The sequence below is a fragment of the Myodes glareolus genome, chromosome 11 (genome assembly GCF_982192425.1).
Source record: "Myodes glareolus chromosome 11, mMyoGla1.1, whole genome shotgun sequence".
Lineage (NCBI taxonomy): Eukaryota > Metazoa > Chordata > Mammalia > Rodentia > Cricetidae > Myodes > Myodes glareolus.
Window position 1 is genome coordinate 22,016,697 of NC_142036.1, and position 24,902 is coordinate 22,041,598.

Genomic DNA, 24,902 nt, shown 5'->3' on the forward strand with positions numbered 1-24,902 from the left:
TTGGTGTGGATTGTACAAGTGGCCATCCTGCAGGGTGGAATCCATAGACACAGAGGCAGACCCCAACAACTAAGGAGACTTTTCTCAACCCTAGATGAGTAGGTCTGAAAGGAGTAGGGATATGTAGAAGGCACAGAAGCTGACCTCCGAGGAGAGAGAAATAATTCTCAGCCTGCCACAGGGGCACAAGCACTCCAGTACCCTGTGCACCTGCACCCAGCCAACGAAAATAGTTTCCAGGAAATAGGGTGATCGGAGAACAAGACAAAGTTCCTAGAAAATAAAAAAGAATCAGCGCTGACACAGAGCGGAGAAGAAAACCAATAAACTCTACAAAAAGTAAAGAACAGGAAAACAGAGAAAAAGGAACATAGAGAAACGCAGATCTATTTTGCAAGTTCTTAGAGATGGTGAATAGGTTCAAAATGAAAGAATGGAAACCAGGATTGTTTCAGTTTTACAACAAATGTACTAAAATGCCTAAAGTAAAAGAGTCCATGTTGTGTCCAAATAATGGACTATTCTCAGGGAATATATGCACACGAGGGATGTAGAAAAATTCCTAAGACTTTCTAGAAAACGATCACAGAGAACAGATTTTCAACATGGAACTGAGAATCAGAATTTTTATCTGCTGTGAAGTTTTTAAAATTCTGGAGGAAATTACTGTAGATGCAGTGTGAGTGTAGAACACCGGCATGCTCAGGTAGACCCTGGTCCAAGAACTGAGTCCTAAAAGGCTCTCCTGGAAAACAGTGACAGAGTGCACGGGTTGACCTGTCGGAGTTTTTTTTTTTTTTCAGTCAGATTTTCACTTATCATAGACTGGCCTCAAACTCACTGTGTAATGAAGGATGACCTTCAACTTCTGATCCTCCTGCCTCCACCATGACTGTTATGTTGCCAGCATGCCTGATTCATGAGATGTCGAGGATGCAACCCAGGGCTCCATGCATGCTAGGCAAACACTCCACCCACTGAGCTCCACCGCCGGCCTGGCCTCTCTACCCATCCTGCCAAGTTCCACGCCATGCTTTTCATCCTAGAGAACACCTTCCTTCCTGGAATGTTTTCTGTTCTCCTCTGTCTCAGTTAAGGTTTCTATTTCTGTGAAGAGACGCCACAACCAAAAGTGAGATGTGGAAGGAGAAGTATTTTGGCTTGCAGTTCCAGAGGGAGAGTCCAAAATGTCAGGGGAGGTGCAGCAGCAGGCAACTGGAGCGGGAAACTAAGGGGTCACGTTTTCAACCACATCCAGAACGGAGAGCGAGGGGCAGGGAAGGAGGGAGGGGGGAGAGGAAGGGAGAGAATGGACTAGAAGTGAGGTGACACTATAAACCCCAGATCCTGTCCCCAGTGATGCATTTCCTCTAGCAATTCCCCACCTCCTAAAGGTTCCATGACCCCCCACCCCAAGAGCACCACCAACAGGGACCAAGTATTCAAACATGGGAGCCAGAGGAGGACATTCTCATTCAAACCACATGATCCCAATGAAACATGGCAGGCTGTTAAGACACTGATGGAGAACAGACCAGCAAAGAGAACATGTCAGCTCCTTCTGTGTCTCCTGGTTCAGGGCTCCAGGTGTTTGCCTCTGGAGAACATACCCCAGTACACGGCTTACCCAGCATTTGACACTTCTGTCGCTGTACAAACGATGCCAGTGACACCTGGTGTTTTCAAGTCCTTTGCCAAGCTACAGGCAATAGCGACGGAGAGAACATGGGACAAGACACTTAAGTGAAGGACCCTGATGGCACACAGGCCCTAATGCAAGGTGAGTGACGCTGAGGCTGAGACAGCAGTCAGGAGAAAGACTGGGACGTCAATGGCCTCATCCTACAAAACAGGAAGATAAGGGCACTGCCAAAGGACAATGGCAGATCTGCAGATTTGCAAAGTATCTGACAGAAGAGACGGGGGAGGTGGCTCAGGGGTTAAGAGCACGTTCTGGTCTTGCATCCACATGGCAGCTCACTACCATCTGTGACTCTACTTCAGGGGGATCTGGTGTTCTTTTCTGGCCTCTGCAAATACAAGGTATGCGTGTGGCACACAGACGTACCTAGAGGCACACACACATATAAACTAAAAAAATTAATTAGCTTAAAAACAAAAGAACACACTTCCTACAGATAAAAGTAACTAGGAGAAGTGTATGAGGAAATATGGATGAGTCTGGACCACTAGTATGGGGGCCAAGCCTTCCTGTTTTGAATTAGGATGCCCGTGGTGGGATGGATGGACTCTGTCAACCATGTGAACAGGGCTCTCAGTGTCTGCAGAAGGGGACTGAATTGCAGTGAGTGCATGAGTTCATCCGAGAAACGTTTCAGGACAGTGTAAGCACTCAATATGTAGCAGGAGTTTATTGTATGCCTGTCTGCACAATTTTATTTATCCTGTGAATGTGTTAATTAAAAAGTAATTTTAATACAAAGTAAAAAAAAATACACCAAGCAGAGCTATTTGAAGAAGCAAATGGAGTAGAGTGTGTGGCTGAGGCCCCAGCGAGAGGGAGGATGTCTTGAGCCCAATGGTTCAAAGCTCAGTCAGGCAACACAGTGAGCCCTGGTCTCAAGACAAGAGAAACAGTGGGGATAGCAATATAGCTAAGCAGGGCAAGGTACTTGCCACAACACCTATGACTCGAGTTCAATCTCCAGATTGAACTTCCACAGATGGAAGGAGGGAATTGACTCCTCCAAGTTATCCTCTGTCCACTGCATGCTCCCCCCCGCCAATAAAAAAATAAAATCTAATTTAAAAATGACAGTGAGCTTGTATTGAGTCACGAACTGCATGCTGCTGTTTTAGAGGCAGCTAAGCAGAATGAGGTTGTGGTGGGGGCGAGTGGACGGCAAGGCAGCGATGGGGGGGAGGGGCTGAGAAGAGTGAGCTTCTCAGAGAGGCTTGAGGGGGAGACGCTGCCCCTGTACTGTAGAGTGCAAATTGGAGAGTTCCCCTCATGGTGTGCCAACATAGCAGGGTTTTGGGCTGTTCTGCAAATAGAAAATAAGAGTAATCACCTCTGAGGGACCCCTGCGCATTTCTGCAAACTGCACTGAATGGAATCCACACTTCCGCTGCACTACGGGAAGGCAAACCCTGCAGGACCTTCCACCCTCAGGGGGTGAAGTGAGGTTATGGATGAGCGAGCTCCAGAGAGCCTGTTCCAGCTCCTGCCCTGTGCCCAGCTCCTCCACGGGAACCTTCATTGGGACAGGATTTGTCCCGTCCCCTCCCCAGAACAGGGACTGACAAAAATGTAACTGTCGTAGGTGAGGTCTCCGATGACAGGCAATGGCTCCCCACGGGCCTTGCTCAGCTGCCTCGGGTCAGTCTGCTTCTAGGCTTTTGTTTCTGTTTCCCCAGAGAGCCTGACCAACAAGGCCCTGCCATGATGCCTGGCTCAGTCCACAGTACTCTCTTGCTAGCAAGCAGTTTCTGGGTTGTTTCTCCTGGTGCCAGCTATAGATGTCTCAAGACACAAGAAGAAAGGCTGGTGAGGTATGGAGAGTCACAACAATGAAGTCTGCCACTCCCTCAAAGTATGACATTCCCTGCTTTCTCACTGATTCCATAGTTTCTCTGATAAATGTTTGGATCAAGCGCCAGCCTGGGGACAGGTTCTATATTTAAATCTGGAGAGTCAACGGGTACATGAGCAGGCATTGCGGGCTATCACAACCCAGAGACCTGGCCTACAGGAGACTGCCATAGGTCAGGGAGACGGCAGCAAAGGAGCTGGGAGATAAAGGAGGGGTAAACAAAGGAGGAGCTGGCTCTTGGGAAAGCAACGGCACACGCTGTGTCTCAACCCAAAAGAAGTTCTGAGGGCCAGGGTGCTGGTAGTGAGGAAGTTTCCAGAAAGTCAAATGGATGAGGTAAGAGACACAGAGGTGCAACACGGGGAAGAGCCTGAGACACTGGGGAAATTCCAGCTCAATAGGAAAGTTGGGCAGTTTAAGAATCCATAATGGCAGAGGTGCTATTCTGGGCAACTCCGTGGTGTCATGAGTTAGGGACCACCAAGAAGGCACAGGTTGACTCCTCTGTCCGCTGCTAGCTTCATTCTAAAACCCTTCATATTCTCTCTCCCCTCTCCCCGTGCACATCATGAATATGAAGTATGTGTGCACATTCCCAACACCCCGCACACACAGAGACACAAACGCATACACACATACATTCACACAGACACACTAGATACAAACATGCAAACACACACATGGACAGGCAGACAGACACACATATACACAGACAAACATACACAAACATACGCATGCATAAACATACACAAACACACACACACGTATACAGAGGCACACAGACAGACAGACATAGAGATACACTTATATACACAGAGACACACAGACACACACACATATATACAAATATACAGAGACACACAGACATATACAGACACAGAGACACACAGACAAACAGACATAGAGACACACATATACACACAAACACAGAGACACATACACACAGACATACAGAGACACACAGACACACAGAAACATAGACACAGAAATACATATATAGACACACACAGAAAGAGATGAACAGAGACACAGAGATACAGACAGACATGCATACACACAGAGACACACAGACACATAAACACAGAAATATATATATAGACACACACAGAGAAAGAGATGAACAGAGACACAGAGACACAGACAGATATGCATACACACAGAGACACACAGACACATAAACACACAGAGATATACATAGACACATATACACAGAGAGACACAGAGCCAGACGCACACTTGTACACAGACACATATGCACACAGACACACACACGCACGTGCGCGCGCACACACACACACACACACACACACACACACCCTTTGCCAGGACAAGCTCTTTGATTGTTAGGATGAGGTCCTGGAACATTACTATCAAATCCAATCTGCATACGAACGAGTCTGTGTGTCTCCCTCTGGCCCTGGGCTCCAGCCCGCCCTATCAGCCTGAACCAAACCCAAGCAGGCCTGGCAGAGCACTATCCCCCCAGGCTCAAACACAGGTTCTCACATCAGAGCTCTCCCTCATTCCCGAGGCTCACAGCAGCACCCCCTCCAGGAGCCGCTCAGAACCTCCTTCCCAGGATACAAGCAGGCTGTGTACTTCTTGAGGTTCCCTCTGCTACAGCAATGCCCCAGTTCTCCCAGTGCTGGCTGTTTAGCCTGACTCCCCTGTCTGCACTCTCTCTGTGCCCTGGGCTCCAACCCAGCACCATCAGAGACATGCTTGGCAGATACAGGCAGTGGGGTGGGCACTTCCCAACATGAATAAGCTGACAGACAGCAAGCAGAGGTCTGCTGAGATGCAGCTCCCCCAGCCCCGGGATCTCTGTTGCTTCCCTTCTGTGACTACTCTACCCAACGCCCCCTCAGCCATCTAGGTTAGGGCGAGGCTGGCAGACTCACGATCCAAGAAGTACCTCAGTGTGCTCAGAGAAGCAGGTCAACCAGTGGGGCGGCTTGTTCTCTCCAGGTCGGCTCTGGGGACTTTCTGTTTTATGTAAAAACCGAACAATCTATAGACCCACCGCTCAGTACCTGCAGAAGGTCATGGGCTTGGTTCCAAATCTCCTTTCTCAGTTGACTGTGAACTGCTTATACCGAAGGAAAAAAATACCTTGACGAGTGTGGAGGCTGCCTGTGGCCATGGGAACCCAAGGTCTAGAGCCCTGGCCCTGAGGGATGGATTCATCCTTCCTGCTATTCCCCCTACAAACCTGGTTCTTGTGGGTTAAAGAAAAGGGAACCCCAAACATGCTGGACTCTAGTGGGGCATGACTCTGTCTAATATGTCAAATCTATTTAGGGTCCCCAAGATGCAGCACATAGCACGTGTTCAATGTGAGCTCCTTACCAACAGGACTGCCTCTTCCCCAGGGAGAGAAATTTGCTGCAAAATGTCATTTTACTTTATTTTATTTTTTAACCAAAAAGAGACCAGGGCCGAGGGTATGGGTTCTTTTCTTCCAGCCCCTCTCTCCACATCCCACTAGAAGTTAACGGCACACCTGAAGGCAGAGGTCCCAGCCTCTCTGCCGGCTGGGTAACCTGCCTGGCTCCACTGCTCAGCTTTACGCAGAGCTGTGGTAGTGAGAGGCTTTACCCACTGTATTGACAAAGGGTTCGAAAGCGGCTTAAAGAAACGTGTGCTCATTTTAGTTCACATTTCGAGAGCAGAGTCCATCGCGGTGGGGAAGGACGGTCACTTTGACTCTATAGTCAGGGAACAGTGAGAGAAAGAGAGAGAGAGAGAGAGAGAGAGAGAGAGAGAGAGAGAGAGAGAGAAAGGTGCTGATGCTGTCCCACTGAACGGTGCTACCCAGTCATGGTGGGCATTCCCACTTGCACCAACTCAGTCTGAAAATTCCCTCACAGACGTGCCCAGAGGTTCGTTTTCATGGTGACTCCAAATCCCACCAAAGTGAAAGTCAAAATTAATGACTATACCTACTCAACGGAGACAGGAGCAGTAGACTGCTCTGACCCCATAGTAGACAAGGATTTCAGGGTGCCTGGGTTTCCTGGAGTCCCCATACTCCTCCTTGCTACGTGGAGCCTCAAACCATCCGCCAATGAAAAAACAGACTCATCGAGGCAGGGTTAGTACCTACATGGTGCATTCATGTCCTAGAGCTGCCGGAGATGTTTAGCTTTAGACATAGTGCTCGTAGGAACTTTGAGATTAGCTGGTCCCAGGCCTTCTTTAGTGAGAGCCTAGGTATCAGCACTTTTCAATCACTGCCTGTTAGAATGTTCCAGAATACGTCTGAGTTGAGTGCTCCAGTGCCTGAGCAGGATGCCTACAGTACTGGGGCTCCTTCTTTCTTGCTAACTGAGACTTCTGGCTGCTGAAGGAAGTCCACAGATCCTCAGCAGCAGCCACTGTCCTCAGCAAGCCCACAGACAGCTTTGGAAATCAAGAGAGAGTCAAACTCCCAGTCCTTAAGACTCTAAGGACAGCCACTCGGGGCCACCATGGAGTCCACTGTGCAGCAACATTTTCCTTAAAGAGCCAGGACATGTGTGGTTTTAGCAAGGCTGCTCCAGGCCCCTGTCTCCTAGAGCCCAGAACTACCCCCCTCACCCACTCACCCCTGCCGCCTCAAGCCATCACAGTTCTTACCCAGAGTCCTGTGCTGCCCCCCACCCCTTCTCCCATCCATTTATACCCACTTCCTTGAGTTTCTTGCAGTTTCTAGAAGGACAAACATTGCAAAACTCCAGAGGACCCCTGTTCCCTCTCTCTGGTGCCCTTAAGTGAGAAAACTTCCTTACGTTGTGGGATGAGTCAATCTAGGCAGGCTGATTGGCTTGAGAACACAGCGCCCCCCTCAGACATTCGCCTGTAATCGTGACAAGGTTTTTTTGCATAGGTCCACCTCCTCCAAACCCACAAGCCCACAAGCAGATTGAATGGGGCCACATTACCCCACATGCCTCCAGCAGACACATGGGGACACACCGTCTTCTACTGTGCTCCTCAGCCAAGCACGTCCCAGCTCTAAGGCAAGGACTGGCATAGTCAAGGACAAGAGCAGCGATCCTACAGAGTGGGGAATCTCCCAAGGGAGTCTCACATGGCCCTCAGGAGGCAAGAGAAGCTGAAGACACACGGAAGTTCCCACATGCCTGAAACCGAGGAGAGGAAACACACGTGTCACTTGGTGAAGAGAACCAAATGAACGGACAGTCCAAGCTGCTAGTCCATCCTCAAACACAGCTGCCCCTCAGCCACACTGAGGTCGATGACACCCTAACCAGTCAGGGGCTGCCAGAAGCCCTGGGGAAAATGACACATGCTGCTGAGGGAAGGGTAGCCTTGCAGACACACACTGTGCCCAAGCTGCCACCCACTCACTGTGCCAGGAGTTGGCAGTGGCCCCAAGCAGATGCCAAAGCAGCACAAACTGTCTCCGTGGCTCCAAACTGGCAGCGGCAGGAGCTATGCCTATCCTGGCAGAGGGATAAGAGGGCACAGGGCATTACTGGGACTTTCACGAAGCCGACCCAGGCAGGAGACAGTGAGGCCCCAGGGTGAGACACTCATAGAACTTTCTAGCCAAGAGCGTGTTCCCCTAGGGGACCTTAGGCAAACTGTCTGCTATAATGTGAGCATCAAGCCAAATACTAGCCAACAGTCTTGCTTGACAATGCAATCAAGTTAAGATGGGATCATGCTGGATTAGGGTGGGCCCTGTAACAGACTCGTGGCATTATAAGGGAAAGAGATGGACGGTTGACCGGGGGCACACAGGGAAAGCATGATGACAGCAGGGGCAGAAGAACACTTCTATTAATCAAGGGTCAGCAAGGACTGCTGGCCACCACCACGAACTGGGAAGAGGCAAAAGGTGGAGGGGGTTGCCCTCCCCTGGATCCAGCAAGAAAAGCAGCCTGGCCAGCCTTGCTATGGGCTTCTAACCTCCATACTGTGAGACAGTTCATTGGTGTTCTTTTCAGCCTGGCTGATGTACTTCTAGAGAGGGCTAGGGAGAGAAACCTGGCTCCTCGGGTAAGTGTGTGAGGGCCTGAGTTCAGGTCTCCAGAACACAAACATAAAGCTGGATACGATGCTGCCCGTGGGTCATCCCAGTGTTTCTGAGTGAGGTGGAAAGAGGAGAATCTCCTAAGGCTGAGACCCAGCTGGTTTGGTACATATAACAGTGATCCACAAGGCGGAAGGTGAATATTGACATCTAAGATTGTTTTCTGGCCCTTTTTGTGCATACCGTGACACGAGCCTGCCCAAACTCACAGATACAAATACATAAGGAAGAGTTAAAAAAGAAAAACCTTCCCACGACTGGAAACAAGGGACCGCCAGAGTCACAGGCGAGCGCTCTCCCTATAGCCTAGGAGAAAGTGTCCAAAGGTGACAGGTTTCCTACAATGCTGTCACAAGTACCTTGACAAGAGACAGCTCTGATCCTCATTGTTATCCCATTTCTTAGGAGGTGAGTGACCCAGAACTATCTCCCCAGGAGGTCTCAGCCTGTTTCCTCATTTGTCATCTTGGGCCATCGTGAACGGGTTGAACAAACAAGGTTCACGACAGGAATCTAGCTGAGAGAGGGCAGAATTTCTTCTAAAACACCAGGGGGTTTCTGCAGGAAAGGTCTCAGCACTCAAAGTCACGATGGCGTCTGTAGCTCAGGTTTTTATTGTACGTGTGTTTGTGACAATGTCTTGCTATACATCCCAGGATGACCTCAGACACGCAGTAATCATCTTGATTCAGCCTCTCGAGGGCTTGAATTACAGATGTGCACCACCGAGCCTGGCTCAGCCTGCATTTTCTGATTCAGAGGTGAGTAATGGACAGAGCATTCCAAACACAGGTCTCTCACGTTGCCAGAGGATAACTTCCTAAACCACACACCGGACGGTGTTGCTTCGCAACAATCCAGCCTTGGCCAGCTCTGGCCGTAAGCCAACTCTTCTTGTTGCTGTCAATGTCTGGACTTTAAGCTGAGTGACCTCCAGGTCTCTGAATGCCTTCAGTCCACAATGCAAGCCCACAGGCACAGCTCACTTGGGTCTACAACCAAAGCCTTAACTGGGATAGAAACAAACAAACAAACAAACAAAAAATCCCAAAACAACAAAAATAAGGGCAGCACCTAATGACTAACTAACCTCACTCACTATTTAAAAAGAATTACTCTGGCAAATCCTAATATCAGGATCTTCCTAGTCTTTAAATCATTTATCATATGGTAATATTAAAATCATAGGCTGGGTTCTCACGGATGCATACAGCAAGCAGCTCAGCAGCTGCCAGGAAGCAGTCCTGAGACAGAGAACGTGCCACCTCCAACTCCCCACCCTATATGCCCTTCCTAGGGAACACATCACATTTACAGCCCCAGGAGATAGCTCTCCCAGTGGCTAGCTGTAGCTTCATGGACCAGACAAGCCCATCCAGGCAGGCCACTCATCCCCTCGTATAGGAACCAATGTGTCTAGCGAGGCTGAATGAGTCATGAGGTCATGAAGATGCTGGGATAAGGCTACCATTGCAGGGTGACTGTTACTTGACTATCTGTTCAGAGGAGAGATAGAAATTCAAAGCTGGGAGAATGGGGACATAACAGATATCAGTGCCCAGTGGTGGGGACAGAGAGCACCTGATCCTCCTCACAAGAGTGTCTGGTTACCATCTCATTCCCTCTCATGCAAACAGACGGGACGTATTTGCTTTGAATTCATGAAATGCCAATTTCATATCAAAACTCCTCTGTCGCCTGCAGTCATTTGTCTGTTGAATTTTCTTGTTTGCCTTTCTGACACTGAGTCTCTGAGGACAGGGTTCAGGCAGCCCCTGTGAAAGACCCTGTCACGGAGCGGCTGTTAGTACAAAACAGATGAGGGGACCATGAAATCAGAACCTGGTTGCGGGTGTATGTCTCCAAAGACAGGGAGATCCAACAGAATCCTCGCTCTCCGTTGCCTTTTCGGGAAAGTGAGAGAGGGCCTGCCAGGGCTCCGCTCTCAAGAGACCAGCCAAAAGCCAGGGGAGACAGTTTTTAGCTAGAGGCAGGCCTGTCTCCAGTAAAGGGCCTAAAGAGAGGAGGCTCTGGGTGCTGGGAATAGATGGGGGCTTGCTCAATGATGCAGAGAAGGCCTTAGAAGATTCGGGCTGGAAGAGGAGTATGGCCAGCAGTAGGGACCAGGAGGGTAGAAGGAAGTGGGAGGAGGTGGGGGAGGGAAGAGGGCGGTTCTGACTCCTCTCTGCATTAGATGTGGTAGGCACAGTGCCCACACAAATGGACTGTTTCTTGCAAATCAAAAGAAAAAAGTCTAACACTCCTATGCAAATACACACACACACACACACACACACACACACGAGTTTAAGGGTAGAAGAAAATGTTTTAATATAGCACATTAGAATATTCCTCCTTATATTAATGCATGTGTCACGTGACACGTGCAATATAAAACATGAATTACAACACACCTGGTGGAGGGTGGGGACAGAGAGAGAGAGAGAAAGGAGAGAGAAAGAAAGAGAGAGAGAGAGAGAGAGAGAGAGAGAGAGAGAGGACCTGTATGAAGACAAAGTCTCCAAGCCCTAAAAGAGTACAGCTCTGACTGTCGGCTGAGGAAAAAGAGATGAAGAGCCCGGATGAGGAGGGTGGTTGGTGCCAGGGCTGGACCAAGAGCTCTCTCACCTGAAGAGCTAGCACCCTGGCCACAATGTAGATGTTTACAGCGCTCCAGTGACATGGTCTGCCACATGCATCAACAAAGCTCTCTGTTTTAGCCTAAAACTGTGTTCCAAGTCCTTCTCCACTACCCTACTCAAAAGATGGAGTCTACCTGCTCTTTTTTCTCCAAATACTAGGGGCTTGTTTCTAACCATATGTCAGAGGTGATGCCACATGACTTCCAAGACTATCTTCTGCCCCCACCCCAGCACATCAGCTACCTGTGGGAAGCACAGATATCCTGCCTGCCCAATGCTAAGGAACATAGAATGGCCACAGCGTGATGGAAGAGGAGGGTCCCCATCCATATGCTGACACCCCGCCTGAGCCCTCATCTTGGACTGTGTTCCTCTTCCAAGCCCAAGCACCAGGCCAGTGAATGAGGATGCCTTCCAGACGGTTCCAGCCTCAGTCTCAGCCTGAGTGCAATCTCTCACGAGGCCCTAGCAAGAACTACCTATCTGAACAAATCAGATGCTTACTAGAGGCAAAAAACACAATTTGGAGACATTTTTGCAGGCAGAAAGAAACACTCCCTAAGCCCTAGCTTTTCATTTGTGAAACAGGAGAACTAGCAAAAATAACCAAGTACTTTGTCAGTAGGGTCTGGTCCTAATTTCATTTGTGTTGCCACGACAAATATCCCAACAACAAGAGTTTTGAGAAGAAAGGCTTTGAGGTTTAATTTCACGTCAGAGCCCATCACTTCAAAGAAGTCAAAGCGGGAACCTAAGCAGCTAGTCATACTGGGTCTGATAGCTAATAGCAAACAGAGAATAAACACATGTTTGCTTGCTTGCTCTTAGCTAGCCTTCTCTCTCCTACTGTTCTGGACCCATGCCTAGGGAATAGCGCTGCCCACAGTGGGCTGGGTGTTCCTATGTCAATTAACCATCAAGGAAGTTCTCCAAAGACGTGCCCACAGGCCAACCTGATCTCCGTAATTCCTCATGGAGACTCTTCTCAGATGATTCTAGACTATGTCAGGTTGACGGTTTAACCAGTACAGCTCTGCCCCCATGGTAAGCAGCTATACAGAAAGTCTATGCCTCTTACCCACGGCTGTTATTGCACCGTTTGTAGAGGAGGAAACAGTGCTTGTAACAGCTACAGAGGTTGTCCAGGAAATGGACAGAGAGTGAGAAGATGGAGCTGGCCTTAGACCCAGATCTGTGCAGGGCTCCAGCTTTCTCCCTGGGAGCAGCTGCAGGCAACAGGTGCAGAGCCGTGGAAGGGGTTGTGACAGAGTGAAGAACCTTGCTGGGGAGCTGTCACTCCGAATGTGGGACTTCAGGTAGAGGAGCCGCCAGCCAAGTGGAAGGGAATCTAGGGAGCGGCCAGGAGCTTCTTGCCCAGAAAAAGCAGCTTGCGAAAGACATTCAAAATGCCCTTTCTGTTTTCTTTCTCATTTATTTATTCAATTTTTCTGAGACAGGGACTCATGAATCCCAGACTGCCTTTAAACTCACTCTGTAGCCATGAGTGACCTTGAACTCCTAACCCTCCTGCCTCCACCTCCCCACTGAGACTGAAGTCATGTTCCATCATGTCTAGCTAAAATAATCTTAACCATAGCCACCCGAAAAGCCTGCCTGACACTAACAGGGTTTTTGCAACTGCCTTACTACCCTTAATTCTCTCAGAGTTTCCACCTCAAGCGAATAGGATTTTAGTAATTCTGCTCTCCTTTCTCTAAAACAGGAATCAATAACGCTGGCAAACCGGCACCACTCAGAGCCATTCAAGATGGTGCACAGAACTGCAGTAACCGACGGGCCCACCACAAAGATTGGCCAAGTTTGGGGATCACGGCCTGGGAAAGCTTTACCAACAATCCCTTCATGTTCTGAAACACTGGGGATGGATACTGGATGGGCAGAAGCTGTAGGTACAGTTGTGTCTGGTGAAGCCATGAGCTTTGACTGTAGCCGGCTGTCGGTACGGACGCCCGCTGCTCCCATACTCAGGAGGATGTATCTGAGAAGGTACAAGGCAGTACAGAGAGCCAGGCCACTGAGAAAGCCCAGCTGAGACACTCCGAAGCCTATCACCTTTTGCTCAGTCTTACTTTGTGGGGATTAATTGCTGAAGACATGAATCAAATTTGTCCCAGGTACTGGGGACCCAGAGAACAGGGACTCAGAAAAGGAAGGTAGCCTTTGAGGGTGATGCCCAGAAATAACTCAGGTGGATATCAGGGTTGGTGTAGGGGCTCTGACAGCCAGGGTGCAAGGCTGCACCAAAACCCAGTGATGTAGCCTGAGACACTCCCCACCCCCAGAGCTACAACACAGGGCACAAACCCATCTCTTTTCAGACACAGGGATTCCGGCATCCAGTTCTGCTTTGATAACCGATTCGTCTCTTCGCTCGCATTAAAGATTCACACAAGCTTCAGACACCAAGGAGCAAGTAAGAGGTCAGAGAGCCCAAGATTTGGGGTAAGATTCACGAGGAAGGAAAGGAATGGGAGTTCCGGAACCCATGGGCAACATGGTCACGTGAGCACAGCTGCCTATTTTCAGGTGGACACAAGCGAGCTCTGTGCCCTAGCCACCCTCAATAACCACAGTGACTGCAAAATGACTGGGTCCCCTCCTATTCAGAGTAAACTTGAGCTGGTTTCTCCCTATCTCTGTTTGTTGATGGCCTGTGGTTGACTATGGCTGTATTCCTTTCTCCAGGTGGACAGCAGGGGTGGGAACCCTTTAGAGGGCACCTCTGAGGGGACCTCTGTACACTCCTACTATTCTTGGCGTGGCAAGGTTGTCAGCCTGTCTTGAAGAAGCCTCTCTTCCAGGGCCCCACTCCCCAGAAAATACCAAGGGATTTGTACACTGGCTAGTAGGGGAGCCTTCTGGGGGGGAGATGAAAATAATAGAGATAGCTGAGTGCAACCACCTGTGATCCTGGGACATAATTCTTCCTACCCCGACATTTCAGCCAGCTCTGCGAGAGTCACCCACCCCACCGAGCATGGTCTCCTTTAAATCACCTGCTTACTTAGTAGCTGTGAACCCTGACCCTCTCTTCCCACTGTCCGTAGCCACTGCCATTGCAAAGCGCTGGGATGCTGGTGGCCTGGATTCTCTCAACTGTGGATGTGGGTCCGGGAGGCCGTTTTCAGGCCAGAAGCATCCTGAATGCATTTGCAAAGACATGGGGAGCCCCATGGCTCAGTGAATCAGGCTGGGACACTGCCCACTCCATTTCCTGTTGGCCAATGTCCACAAGAGTTAGGCAGTCAGAGCTGCAGCCAGCGTCTACCTGGCTTTCGCTGCAAACCCCAGCAAGGTCAATGGAGGCAGAATCTGGACAGCAGGACCTTCCTGGAAGATGAGCCAATGGGAACAAACAGTGCAAAGAGAGGAGCCGTGCTAATGATCACAGCTGACAGTCAGGTTCATTGCTGTGTGATGGATCTTCTTCAACATTCCACACATCTTTGCTGCTCTGTGCTTAGATTACAGAAGATCAAGGATTGGGAACACCATACATTGCTGTAAAACCCACACTCTTACTCAAATACCTCTTATGGCTCCCTGTCACCTATAAGACAGAGAATACCCTTTAAATTGGCATTCAAGACCCACTTCCATCAAGGCAGGACTGACCCCTCCCCCGTCCCCAAGGCCTCACTGCTTCCTCAGCCTGGGCAGCCTTGGCTAGAGCCTACAGTACACTTGCCCCTCCCCCAGCCCCGAGGCCTCACTATTTTCACTCTTCCCTTTCTTCCAACCAGAAACGCCCTTTCTGCCTCCTCTCTGCTTGACAGACTTGAGCTCAACTCTCATCCTCCCCAGACAGTCTATACTCCCTGTCTCAGCCCGCTCCAGGCATGCCAGCCATTCTAGCCACAGGTAATTACATATCAGGTTTTTCCAAACGGTCCCTGAGTTTGTTGAAAGGAGACATCGCCTCATTTGCCTTCATCCTTCATAGCATCGGGCCTCTGGCCTCTCAGCACCAGCAAGGACAATGCAATTCCTAAATCGGTAGCCTGGGCAAAACCAGTGCTAAGAAAGTCCATCCGTTGCAGCTTCATTCGTCCTGGGTGTGTCTACAAAGGATTCTAATTTGACATACCACAGAGACACATGTCCACCCCTGCTTTCTGCGCTACCACACACAACAGCCAGGATACAGAACCAGCTCAGACACCTCTCACCTGAGGAAAGGGTAAAGAAATCAGAATTTTATTCAACCATAAAGAATGAAATTGCATCATTTGCAGGAAAATGGATGGAACTGAAGATCATTATGTTAAGGGGAATAAGCCAGACTCAGGAAGACAAATATTACACACTTTCTCTCTTATGTAGCATCTAGAGTTAAGTGCATACACACATAACATCAAAGTATAAACTTGAGGAGAGATGGGGTGAGAGAGAATGAAGAAAGACAAGAGAAGGAACTGAGGGTTAAGACTATGAACAGAACACATGATGTACATGCCTGAAGCTGTCATAATAAAACCCAGCACCATATTCAATAAATAAATACAAATTAAGGGGCTGAGGTAATAACTCAGTCAGCGAAGTACTTGTTGAGCTGGTATGGGGACACAACTGGAACCCTTGCACTCACATAAAAGTCAGCGTGATGGCACAGACCTGTAATCCCAGGGTTGGGGATGCAGAGATAGGTAGCTTCCTGGAGCTCACTGGCCAGTCAGACTAGCCTAGTGAGCAAGTGAGTCCTAGTTTCCGCATGAGAGAAATATGTCCCAAAACACAAGGTGGACAGCTTCTGAAGAAAGATTCCTGAGGCTGTCGTCTGGCCTCTACTCTTGCATGTAGACACACACACACACACACACACACACACACACACACACACACTTAAGTTAAGGAAAAGCATGGGCATGAGTCAGACGTGTCTATGGCCTTTTGGGGGATGGTCCGTTGCTGAATGGGTAGGTTAGCTTCCAGGCACCAAACCCTAGTTCCATGTGATAGCCGCACGCTCTGTCCCAAAGACTCCACCTTTCCAATCACAAGCTCAGATCGCCTCTGAGTTCAGTCTCTGAGAAGGTCACCCAGTAGTAAGTCTGAGTGTTCGTTGCTCAGTCAAGGACCCAGAAAGGTGCCTGGTGATGAATGGACTGCAGGAGCTCATTCTTGGTCGGAGAAGATAAAAGAAGCCAGAGAGGTACCCTGCTGACCTGTGTGAAAACCAGAGATGGCTGACTTAAAACTTCAGACTATATCCAGGCCAATGAAGGTGGCCGGCTCTAGCAAGTGACCTGTGAGTGTGGGAAGGAGAGCAAGGATGGGACCGCCGGGGTCTAAGGCAGCTGAAGAGACAGTCTAGCCCAAGAGAGACGCAATCTATTTCTAGAAACTCCTTCTGAAAGACACTGCTAGAACCACATTGGCAATCCAGCCCTGTACCCAGTATGGATGAGTCATCCTATAACACCATGCCGGAAATTAGAGAGCCACTTTGAAGTCAGCTTCAGCTGGGATGATGACCCTAGTAGTTGAGGCTCATCCCCAGGGTGGAAGAGAAAAGGTTCTGTGGATTTTCCAACAGTCGGGTAGAAGATGGCAGATAAGCCTATCGCCCAGGCCCAAGGTTCTCAGAGGGCACACCTGGGCAAATGGGTAGACTGAAGGCTGGCCAAGAGGCCAAGAGGCTAGATAGGAATGGGAGAGCAGGTGAGACCCAAGACCAGATGGTGCAGGGACCTACGGGGACACAGCCGGCACTGGCACTCCCTGAGCCGGCTGAGAGGAGAACACAAGTCCACCGGGTGTAGTGGGCAGAGAGAGAGCAGGGAGAATGGCTGGGAGGGAACCAGCGAAAGGGTAGCAGAGGTATGGCGGGATGATCCCACGCATGGGAGGTTGTCCCTGGAGGAACATTTGGGGCAGAAATGGCCTCTAGTGACCACACCTGTGACAAGCAACAGCCTGGAGTTTCATAGTGCCTGAGATGACACTGACCTGGAAACTGTGAGAAACAACACAGTCGATCCCTCAGAGGTTCTGATTCAACACATGTGTGGCAAAGCCAATAATCTGCATTTTAATAAGCACTCCAGAGCCTGCATAGACCGGATACCTGATCCCACTTAGAAAATGACTGGGTAGGGACAGCCTCCTGGCCTAGATGGCTACAGAAGCAAGTGGGGAACCAGAGTGGAGCGCTGGCTTTTCCCGGGGCACCTGGGGGAGAGAAGCAGGGCTCACAAGCACACCACTGACTGCCCCCAGGTCCACTTGCTCTCACCAAGCTGCCTCCAGGTCCCGTGTGACAGCGAAGCCCTCCAGGCTTTAGATGGCTTCCCTGACAAAGGGCAGGGGCGATGTCGCAGGCCTACAGGGCAGTAGCAGTACACAACACACTGAAGCTCTATTGCCTCGGCGTTGAACAGGGTCTGTGCATACAAAGTTATGGTGAAACCACTGACAACTGGCAAGTGTCTGAGAGGAAGAAGATGGTGTGGTCCAGCCATCAGCCTGGCGTGGGGCACATCACTGGTGAGGCGATGGTGCCAGGCCTGCACAGATGGACACTGTAGCTCCAGGAGGTGCCACAGCGGGTGTCCTCCAGCAGGCCTGAGTGTCAAAGCTGCACCCACAGGGACTTTCTGGACAGAGGCGTTGTTGATCTTGCCGGTAAGAGTGACGGAGGAACAGCCTCCGGCTCTCCCTTTCAGAAAGCAGGTGGATTTTTCCACTCTCGCTTTCAGATGGAAGGCCCAGGATGTCGGCTTCTCACATCTCTGTTCAGAATTTGGCACCACAGAGCGGGACTTGCTGTTTTAGAAGCGGTCAGTAAAGCAAGCAAAAGGGAAGACCCTACATTCACAAATCATTTTAAGCTCGCGCGTGATGCTTTCCTTAAAAACCCAAGAGCTGTCATTTTTCCACCATTAAAAGACAATGGTCATCATTATCATCCACTTTCTGAATTAAGGAAGTCAGAGAACCCCAAGTGGGCGGAGATGTGTCAAAGCCAATCTGGACCCTACTGGCTTCTCTGCAGCTGGCTGGAGCATGTGGCATCGGTGAGATCCCCAGATTATATTAGCAGATCCAGGTCGAGAATGGGGGCTGATGGGAAAACGCTCTGGGCATTCCCTGCTTGCTTCTTAGCTTCCTGATGCTAAATGAGGCGCACACAGCAGCTCGTGGCAGATCAAATTATTAAGAAACAAAACCCACCAGGAATTCATCGACCCTCACAAACACCACCTCCTGACCTTGAGATTCGGTCTTCCATCCCACCCAAACATCAAGTACTAATACACACCTCTCTAATAGGAGGTGCTTGAGCAGGTATGGCCTTTAACCCCAGAAAGCCACTGACATCTGTCTTAATAGTCACACATACTAGAAATCTCACCGTGGCTACCAAGCACCCATCTGCTCTCTCAAAGTCTGGACTCTCTAGGTCTTACTGGGAACAAGCACTGGGAAGCCTCACTTATGAATAAGAACTCCATGCTGAGCACCAGGAGGCTGCTGGTATGGTACAGATCGCAGGTGAATCACCACCAAGTTTTCTAGCTCATTCTGTTGCCTCCCCCACCTACCCCCGTGAATCACCTCTCATGAAACTTAAGGCTTTTGGCACCAGAGAAGATTGGCAGCCCCAAAAGGTGGAAGGTGTGGGGGTTCTGTTTGCTAAGACATCACTAGGATGACACAGGCAACGCTGACATCGGAACTAGACATTCAGCTGCTAGAGAAAATAACTAGATGAGTTTCATTCCTAGAATGTAAAGCCATGCAGCCAGCTACTATGTAGTCTATGACCTCTCTTTATTCTCCATAAATTGTGGGCTGCAAATGGGCCCTGGAAGTCTTGGGTCCTGGGGAGGGCTGATCTGAAGTTCTGTAAACCCACAGCAAAGAGCATTAGGACCATAGCCTGGCTGAGCCTCCAAGGCCATCTTGGACTTCTGCCCCACGGGCATCCTGAATCCCTTCAGAACCCACACTCTCTTAAGTCCCCAGCCTCCTCAGCACTGGGAGTGAACTTTGAAATCCCCTGCTTGTGCTGTTTGGGAGGATTAGCTCGCTGGCACCCTGTGGTGGGGGAGGAAAAACCGACCTTTGAAAGTGTCTGTTATGCAACTTTTATTCCGTGTCCCTTGTCAGCAGGTATGGGCTCACAGTGTCTTCTAAAGGGACTGGGGTGTCATCCTGCCTATCACTTCCCACGGCACCCCAGGGGCATATGGAACCTGATGGAGTTATTTTAGCTCTCCCGAAGAACAGCTAACACCAACCTTTTTCAGGTCACACCTGGCTTAGTTCTGACTCTCTTTGGGGACACATGGATTCGATTTTATGCGGTTAAAAGAAATCTGATGTCCTTTTCTTTTCTTTTCTTTTCTTTTTTTAAAAAGTACAATTTGAGAGTCTATCAATAGCTGAATCACTCCATATGGTCTCCACGTCAAATCTTCCATATGCTTTTTTTAGTACAGTGGCATTATTTTAAAAATTTGGGAGGAAGGACACACTTTGGTTAGCAGACGCTCTGCAGCAGCAGAGGACAGAAGTGATGGTGTGGGGCGGCTTAAACCCTTGCAGTGCGCTCAGTGTCACGCCAGGCTGCGCCATTTTGATACCTCTTTAAGTTCTGAAGAGTCATCAGCTCTCAGAGTGCAGTTTCCTCATCTAACGCACAAGGTGGACAATGACCACTCCGTAAGGGACAAGATGTTTCCGGTCTGGTGGCTGCTTTCTCTCGCTCTATGTGTCTATGACTTCAACAGGGAGCCTTGACCCTCCCTCCCCCCGCCCCAGGCAACATGCTACCTACCTACATGACACAGGAGGACTGACTGCTTGAAGTAACTGGCAGAGGTAGTCAGCTACTGTGCCTGCCACTTTGAACCTTCCACTGAGTTCAGGGCTCTAATTAAGTACTTTCCATTTTCAAAACAAACACAAGCAGTAATTACAATCTTCCCTCCTTACCTTCCAGGAATAGCCTGAGAACGAGGCAAAATCCCTAAGTCCCTTGACTTTGAAGCTCTGCAGCTAGGACGTCATGTTCTTCCTACCCCACTGACCCAAATTATATAACCCTTCTTGCGTCTCCTGCCACATGGTTCCCAGAGAGGGTCACGGCTCGTTCCAATGTTCTCAGCTGTGTTCAAGCGAAGCCCCTGAGGGAAACAGGCACGTGTCTTTCTGGATGGGAGTTCCATCATGTACTCTGGGCACTGAGGCTTGACCTAAGCCAACAAAACACATCTTTTAAAGTGACCGGGTCTTCATTGTATCTATGGATGTCTAATTGAACGCGTTACATAACCTGGGTGTACACAGCACTCGGGATCTATTAATAACCAGCTGTAGCCATACTCTAAGGATTCTTCGAGTTCAGAGTTGAAGGATATAGTTTGTTACTAACCACACACATTTATATACAAACATAAAGCCCCATCATACAGAGCTGAGCCCAGACCCGGAGAGTGGGAGTAAACTGTCCCAATACAAAGTCATGTTAACAAGTATGAATGCTGGTTTCCCGGCCTCTTACTTTTCTTGAGCATCTTCCTATGGTCTGTCCATGCAACTATCTTTAGTGACAATCACTGTGTAGAATGGAACACCTCAGAGACCCCACCATGCTGAACACTCCCCACCATCAAAGCCCGCAGCCTCACTCTCAGTTAGACGGGGTGAGCCCACAAAGGAATCACCTTTGCCTTGTTATTTATTTATGAACCCTGCATAGCCTTCTGCCCTCCTACAGATATCTAGGCACCACAGATGTATCTTAGCCAGAGGCCAGCCTAGTACTATGTGAAGAATTCAGGCTTTGAGATCTTCTGGAGAGAGAGTGGGTTTTAACCAAGCAAAACTAAAAAGGAGGAATCTGTTCTGCATCGTTCATTTTCAGGGCGTGTGCATGTGTGTGCAGGGGAAAGCCCCAAAGATGTGAGAAAACTGATGGATTAAAAATTAAATAACAGAATGGGGATCAATGGTGTATTGTGTAACCCAGTTTCGGGAGCTAGCAGTATGATATATGATCCAAAAATCGTTATTTCATAATTACCTTGTCATCTTCAGGAGTAACTTAATGAAGATCGTTTCTCTGTATTCATTTTTTATTCAAAACTGTACCCATTAATCATGAGGACCTAAAACACACAATTCTGGGAGATTAATACCACCACCAAGAAGCATTGTTTTCTCTTCAACAACCCCACGGGCATGCCAAAAAGAAAGGAAGCTTCCTTTTTGGCTTTGTGAGTTTCAAATAGCCACCAAACCCTGCTGGGCGCAGAGTTTCCGGGGAAAGGTGGCATGTGTCCATGTGACTTGGGATTCGGTACTGCTTTAAAAGGCTCATTAATCTACATCTTTAGGAGACTGATGACAACCCATTAACAGTCCATAGGTCAACTTGATGCATTCAGCTCTAGTAACAGGCCCCAAATAAAATAAAATTAAGTGAGGGTCTGAACACCCTCGCTGGCCACCTTTCTCCTCACGGCCTCTCTGAGTGTACTCAGTGGACTCTGTCCGGCACTAACGCATTCGGCAGAGAGTAGAGGCAGGGGACCAAACCACTCCTGCCTGGTTACTCACTGATGGTTCAGGCTTGGATTCCCTTACAAAATGTAGCTGATGTTTTTCAGAGGGCAGTCAGGCTTCTTAGCCATGTTTCTTCCCAGCCCGCTGTGTCAAGGTGATACATTGAATTTGATCAGCTCCGAGCGGCCAAAGCCATCTCTCCAATTGAAATGCCTAACCTATTCCAGAACCCCAGTCTGGCACCTTGGGATGTTTTATAGCCACTATGTTTTTGCCCAATAAATAATCCACTGAAGCAGGGGCATCACCTCCTTTGGCTGGCATTGCTCTTTGAACATCGAATCCTCTTCTTGGAAATCAACAATCTATTCAGTCTCTATGTCTGTGGCTGATGGGCCTCCCAATCCTTAGCTTAGGCTTGTGACCCGCTAGTTCTCATACTCAGAGTCTCGGACCTTGGAGGGATCTGAGACATCACTCAACCCAGCCCTGATCCTTCTATAAACACAGACACTGAGGCCCCTGGGGCACAGGGTCTTCCCCTGCACAACACCATCACTTTCCACATGGAGTTCACAGGTGACTTAAAGACTCAACACCTTAAACAGATGTTCAGACAAAGCCCAAACAATTTCGCATGGCCTCCTTGGTTAGGATTACCTACATGCACTTGGGGGAAGAGTCACAGGCTGCATGTCAGGGAGGCTGGGCAAGCGGAGAGCCTCATGTCTGTGTCAAGGCCTGTCCCATCTCTCTCTGGGCTCAGAAGTGTGAAGTTCTGCTGACACACAGAGCCATGGCAACTATGAGTCAGGACCCAGGGGGCCTCTGCCTTCTGGCCATACGGAATCAGCCACCCAGCTCCTGTGAATTCGCTATCTCTAATATTTGCACAGCCAGCCCAGGTGCTCCTGCTGCTGATGGGTCTTGCCCAGGAGAAAGACTGAGAATGAACTTGCTTGCGCACCCAGCACAGAAGAACACACATGGGAGTAACTGAAATCCCTCTCCATCCTTCAAGAGCCCTGGAAAACAGAGCCCGGAAAGAAAGCACAAGAAAATGCATTGACCACCCCCCCCCACACACACACACACACACCGTACCCCCAACTGAACTAAGAGGACGCTTCACAGTTACCACACACGTCAGGATTGGCAGCATTAGATGAAGGGGTGAATGGAAAATGCATTCTACTAGCAATTTATTCCGTCTCGGCTGTCATTGGAAGGCGTCTTTTCACACACATGCAGTGGCTCTTGAGGCGGGAGCAGCTAGTGAAGGGAATGAGGCAGGCGTGTGTGTGACAAAAGGATCAGTGTGAGGAGGTGGTGAGCACCTTGATTTCCCCCTCGTGACCTTGATTAGCATATCCAATCACTCTGGGCCTCAGTTTCCTGATCTGAAATACTGAGAAAGAGAACCTGTTTTCCTTGGAGCGGTTTGAAGATACACCATCCAGCAATGCCTGGACACCGACCAAACATCAGGGTCCCCCAAGTGACTAAGTCCGAATCTAGGTTTCACACATAGATGCTTATCTAGACCAAACAGGTTTCTTGCTTGCCTGCGTGTCAAGCCCGCTGCTGTCTCCCAGATAGCCCAGGAAAACATCGGGTCTTCAAGGCACCTTGGCAGTTCAGACTCAGGTAGGGTTTGGGGACAAATTCCAGGCACTGGGTGGTGACTGGAGAGGGGGCTTGGAAGCTGCTTCCGAGCCCTGCGAAGGGGCTTTGTCCCCGAGGCTAAGGGCCTGGCTTACCGAGAAGAGCATCCGGAGGCAGGTGGGGGGCGCGCAGGGCACGCAGCAGAGCCACAGCCTGGCCCGGGCCCGGGGCGCGGGAGCCAGAGGAAGGCGAGAAGGAGGAGAGAGAGGTGGCCGCGGGTTCCTGCCTCATTCTCCCAGGCAGCAAGGACCCATTGGCCGCTGCCGGCTGAGGCTGGCCACCGGGCACCAGAGCTGGATCGAACTGCTCATGTCCCCGTCAGCGGCTGGCGAGGTGTGCGCGTGGCTGGGTTATCTGCAGGCGATACTTGGGGGCTCCTCATGCCCCGCGCCTGGGCTCGGAGGAAGATCTCTGAGGACAGCAGCACCCGGGAAAGGAGAGAAAGAAAGCGTGAGAGCGCACAGAGCTGCGCCCTGCTGGGCCAGGGGCGGGCAGCACCGTGCGCCCCACCCACCGCGCTCTGCGCCCCGCGCAGTGCACCCGCTGGCCAGTCGAGCCCCAGAAACTTTAGCACATGGCCAGTCCGCCGACCGCGGTGGCCCGAGACGCCCCGATAGTGGCGTAGTCCCACCCGGCCCCAGATCGCAGCTTACCGGCCACCACCGCAACCGCAGCGGAGGGTCGCCCACCTGGCCGCACTGAGAGTGGTGCACACCAGCTGGGGAGTCGGAGGGGGCGGCGACGTCGGGGTCCCCGCAGGGGAGGGGTAGCTCGACAACGGTGATCAGCACCCTTAAGACATCCAGGAAGGGGACCACTAGCCAGCCTAGTGGGTCTGCAGACCCCGACAGGGGAGGTTCAGTGCGTCCCCCGCCCCGCGGCGCTGATGCTGACGACGCGCGCGGGCTTCCCTAGACCGGGTCTGCGGAGCCAACCCTGTTACCTAGCGACTCGCTCCGGGAAGCCCACGCTGACGCGCTAGGAGCTGGGCTGCGGCAGAGGGGAGGGGAAGAGTAGGGAGGGAAATGAAGAGGGAGAGGAGGGGACTGGGTGGGGGAGGGGGCAGGGGATGGCTGGTGTTGCCGGCCAGAGCTCCTCCCTCTACCTCTACGTCGCTGCTGAGGAGTGGGCCGGGGAAGACCTGGCCTCAGCCTGGTCCGGTGTATCAGGGATCTGCTCCTGGGTGAGGGTGGATGGAGGGAAAAATGATGATGCAGGTTCCCCAGTGCTGGGGTTATAGCAGCAGGTGGCGGCGATGTGGCCCGTGGAGGCCTGACGCCTATAGGAATGCAGAGATGAGCCAGCGAATGTGGCTGGGGGCGCGAGGTGTGTGTAAGACGCCCCCACCCACGTGGAGTACTTGTGGACCTAGGGACTTGGGTAAGAGAGGTGCCTCCCCTTTTCTGGCCTCCTTCCCTCCTTCCCGGACATTGGCTCTTGCTCAGTCCTCATCGTGGAAGCTCTGGT

General features: G+C 50.4%; 1 protein-coding gene across 1 annotated transcript in view; it reads right to left on the bottom strand.

Moving 5' to 3' along the window:
• The window catches only part of Tunar (transmembrane neural differentiation associated intracellular calcium regulator), a 47,407-nt gene extending 23,039 nt beyond the window's left edge, over positions 1-24,368 (bottom strand). The window contains exons 1-2 of the mRNA XM_085697902.2: positions 24,089-24,368; positions 23,531-23,846 (exon numbers count right to left, since the gene is read on the bottom strand). Coding sequence (XP_085554028.1) covers positions 23,531-23,542 — 12 coding nt within the window. The 5' untranslated portion in view covers positions 23,543-23,846; positions 24,089-24,368. The remainder of the gene's footprint in view (positions 1-23,530; positions 23,847-24,088) is intronic.
• Positions 24,369-24,902: the final 534 nt, after the last annotated feature.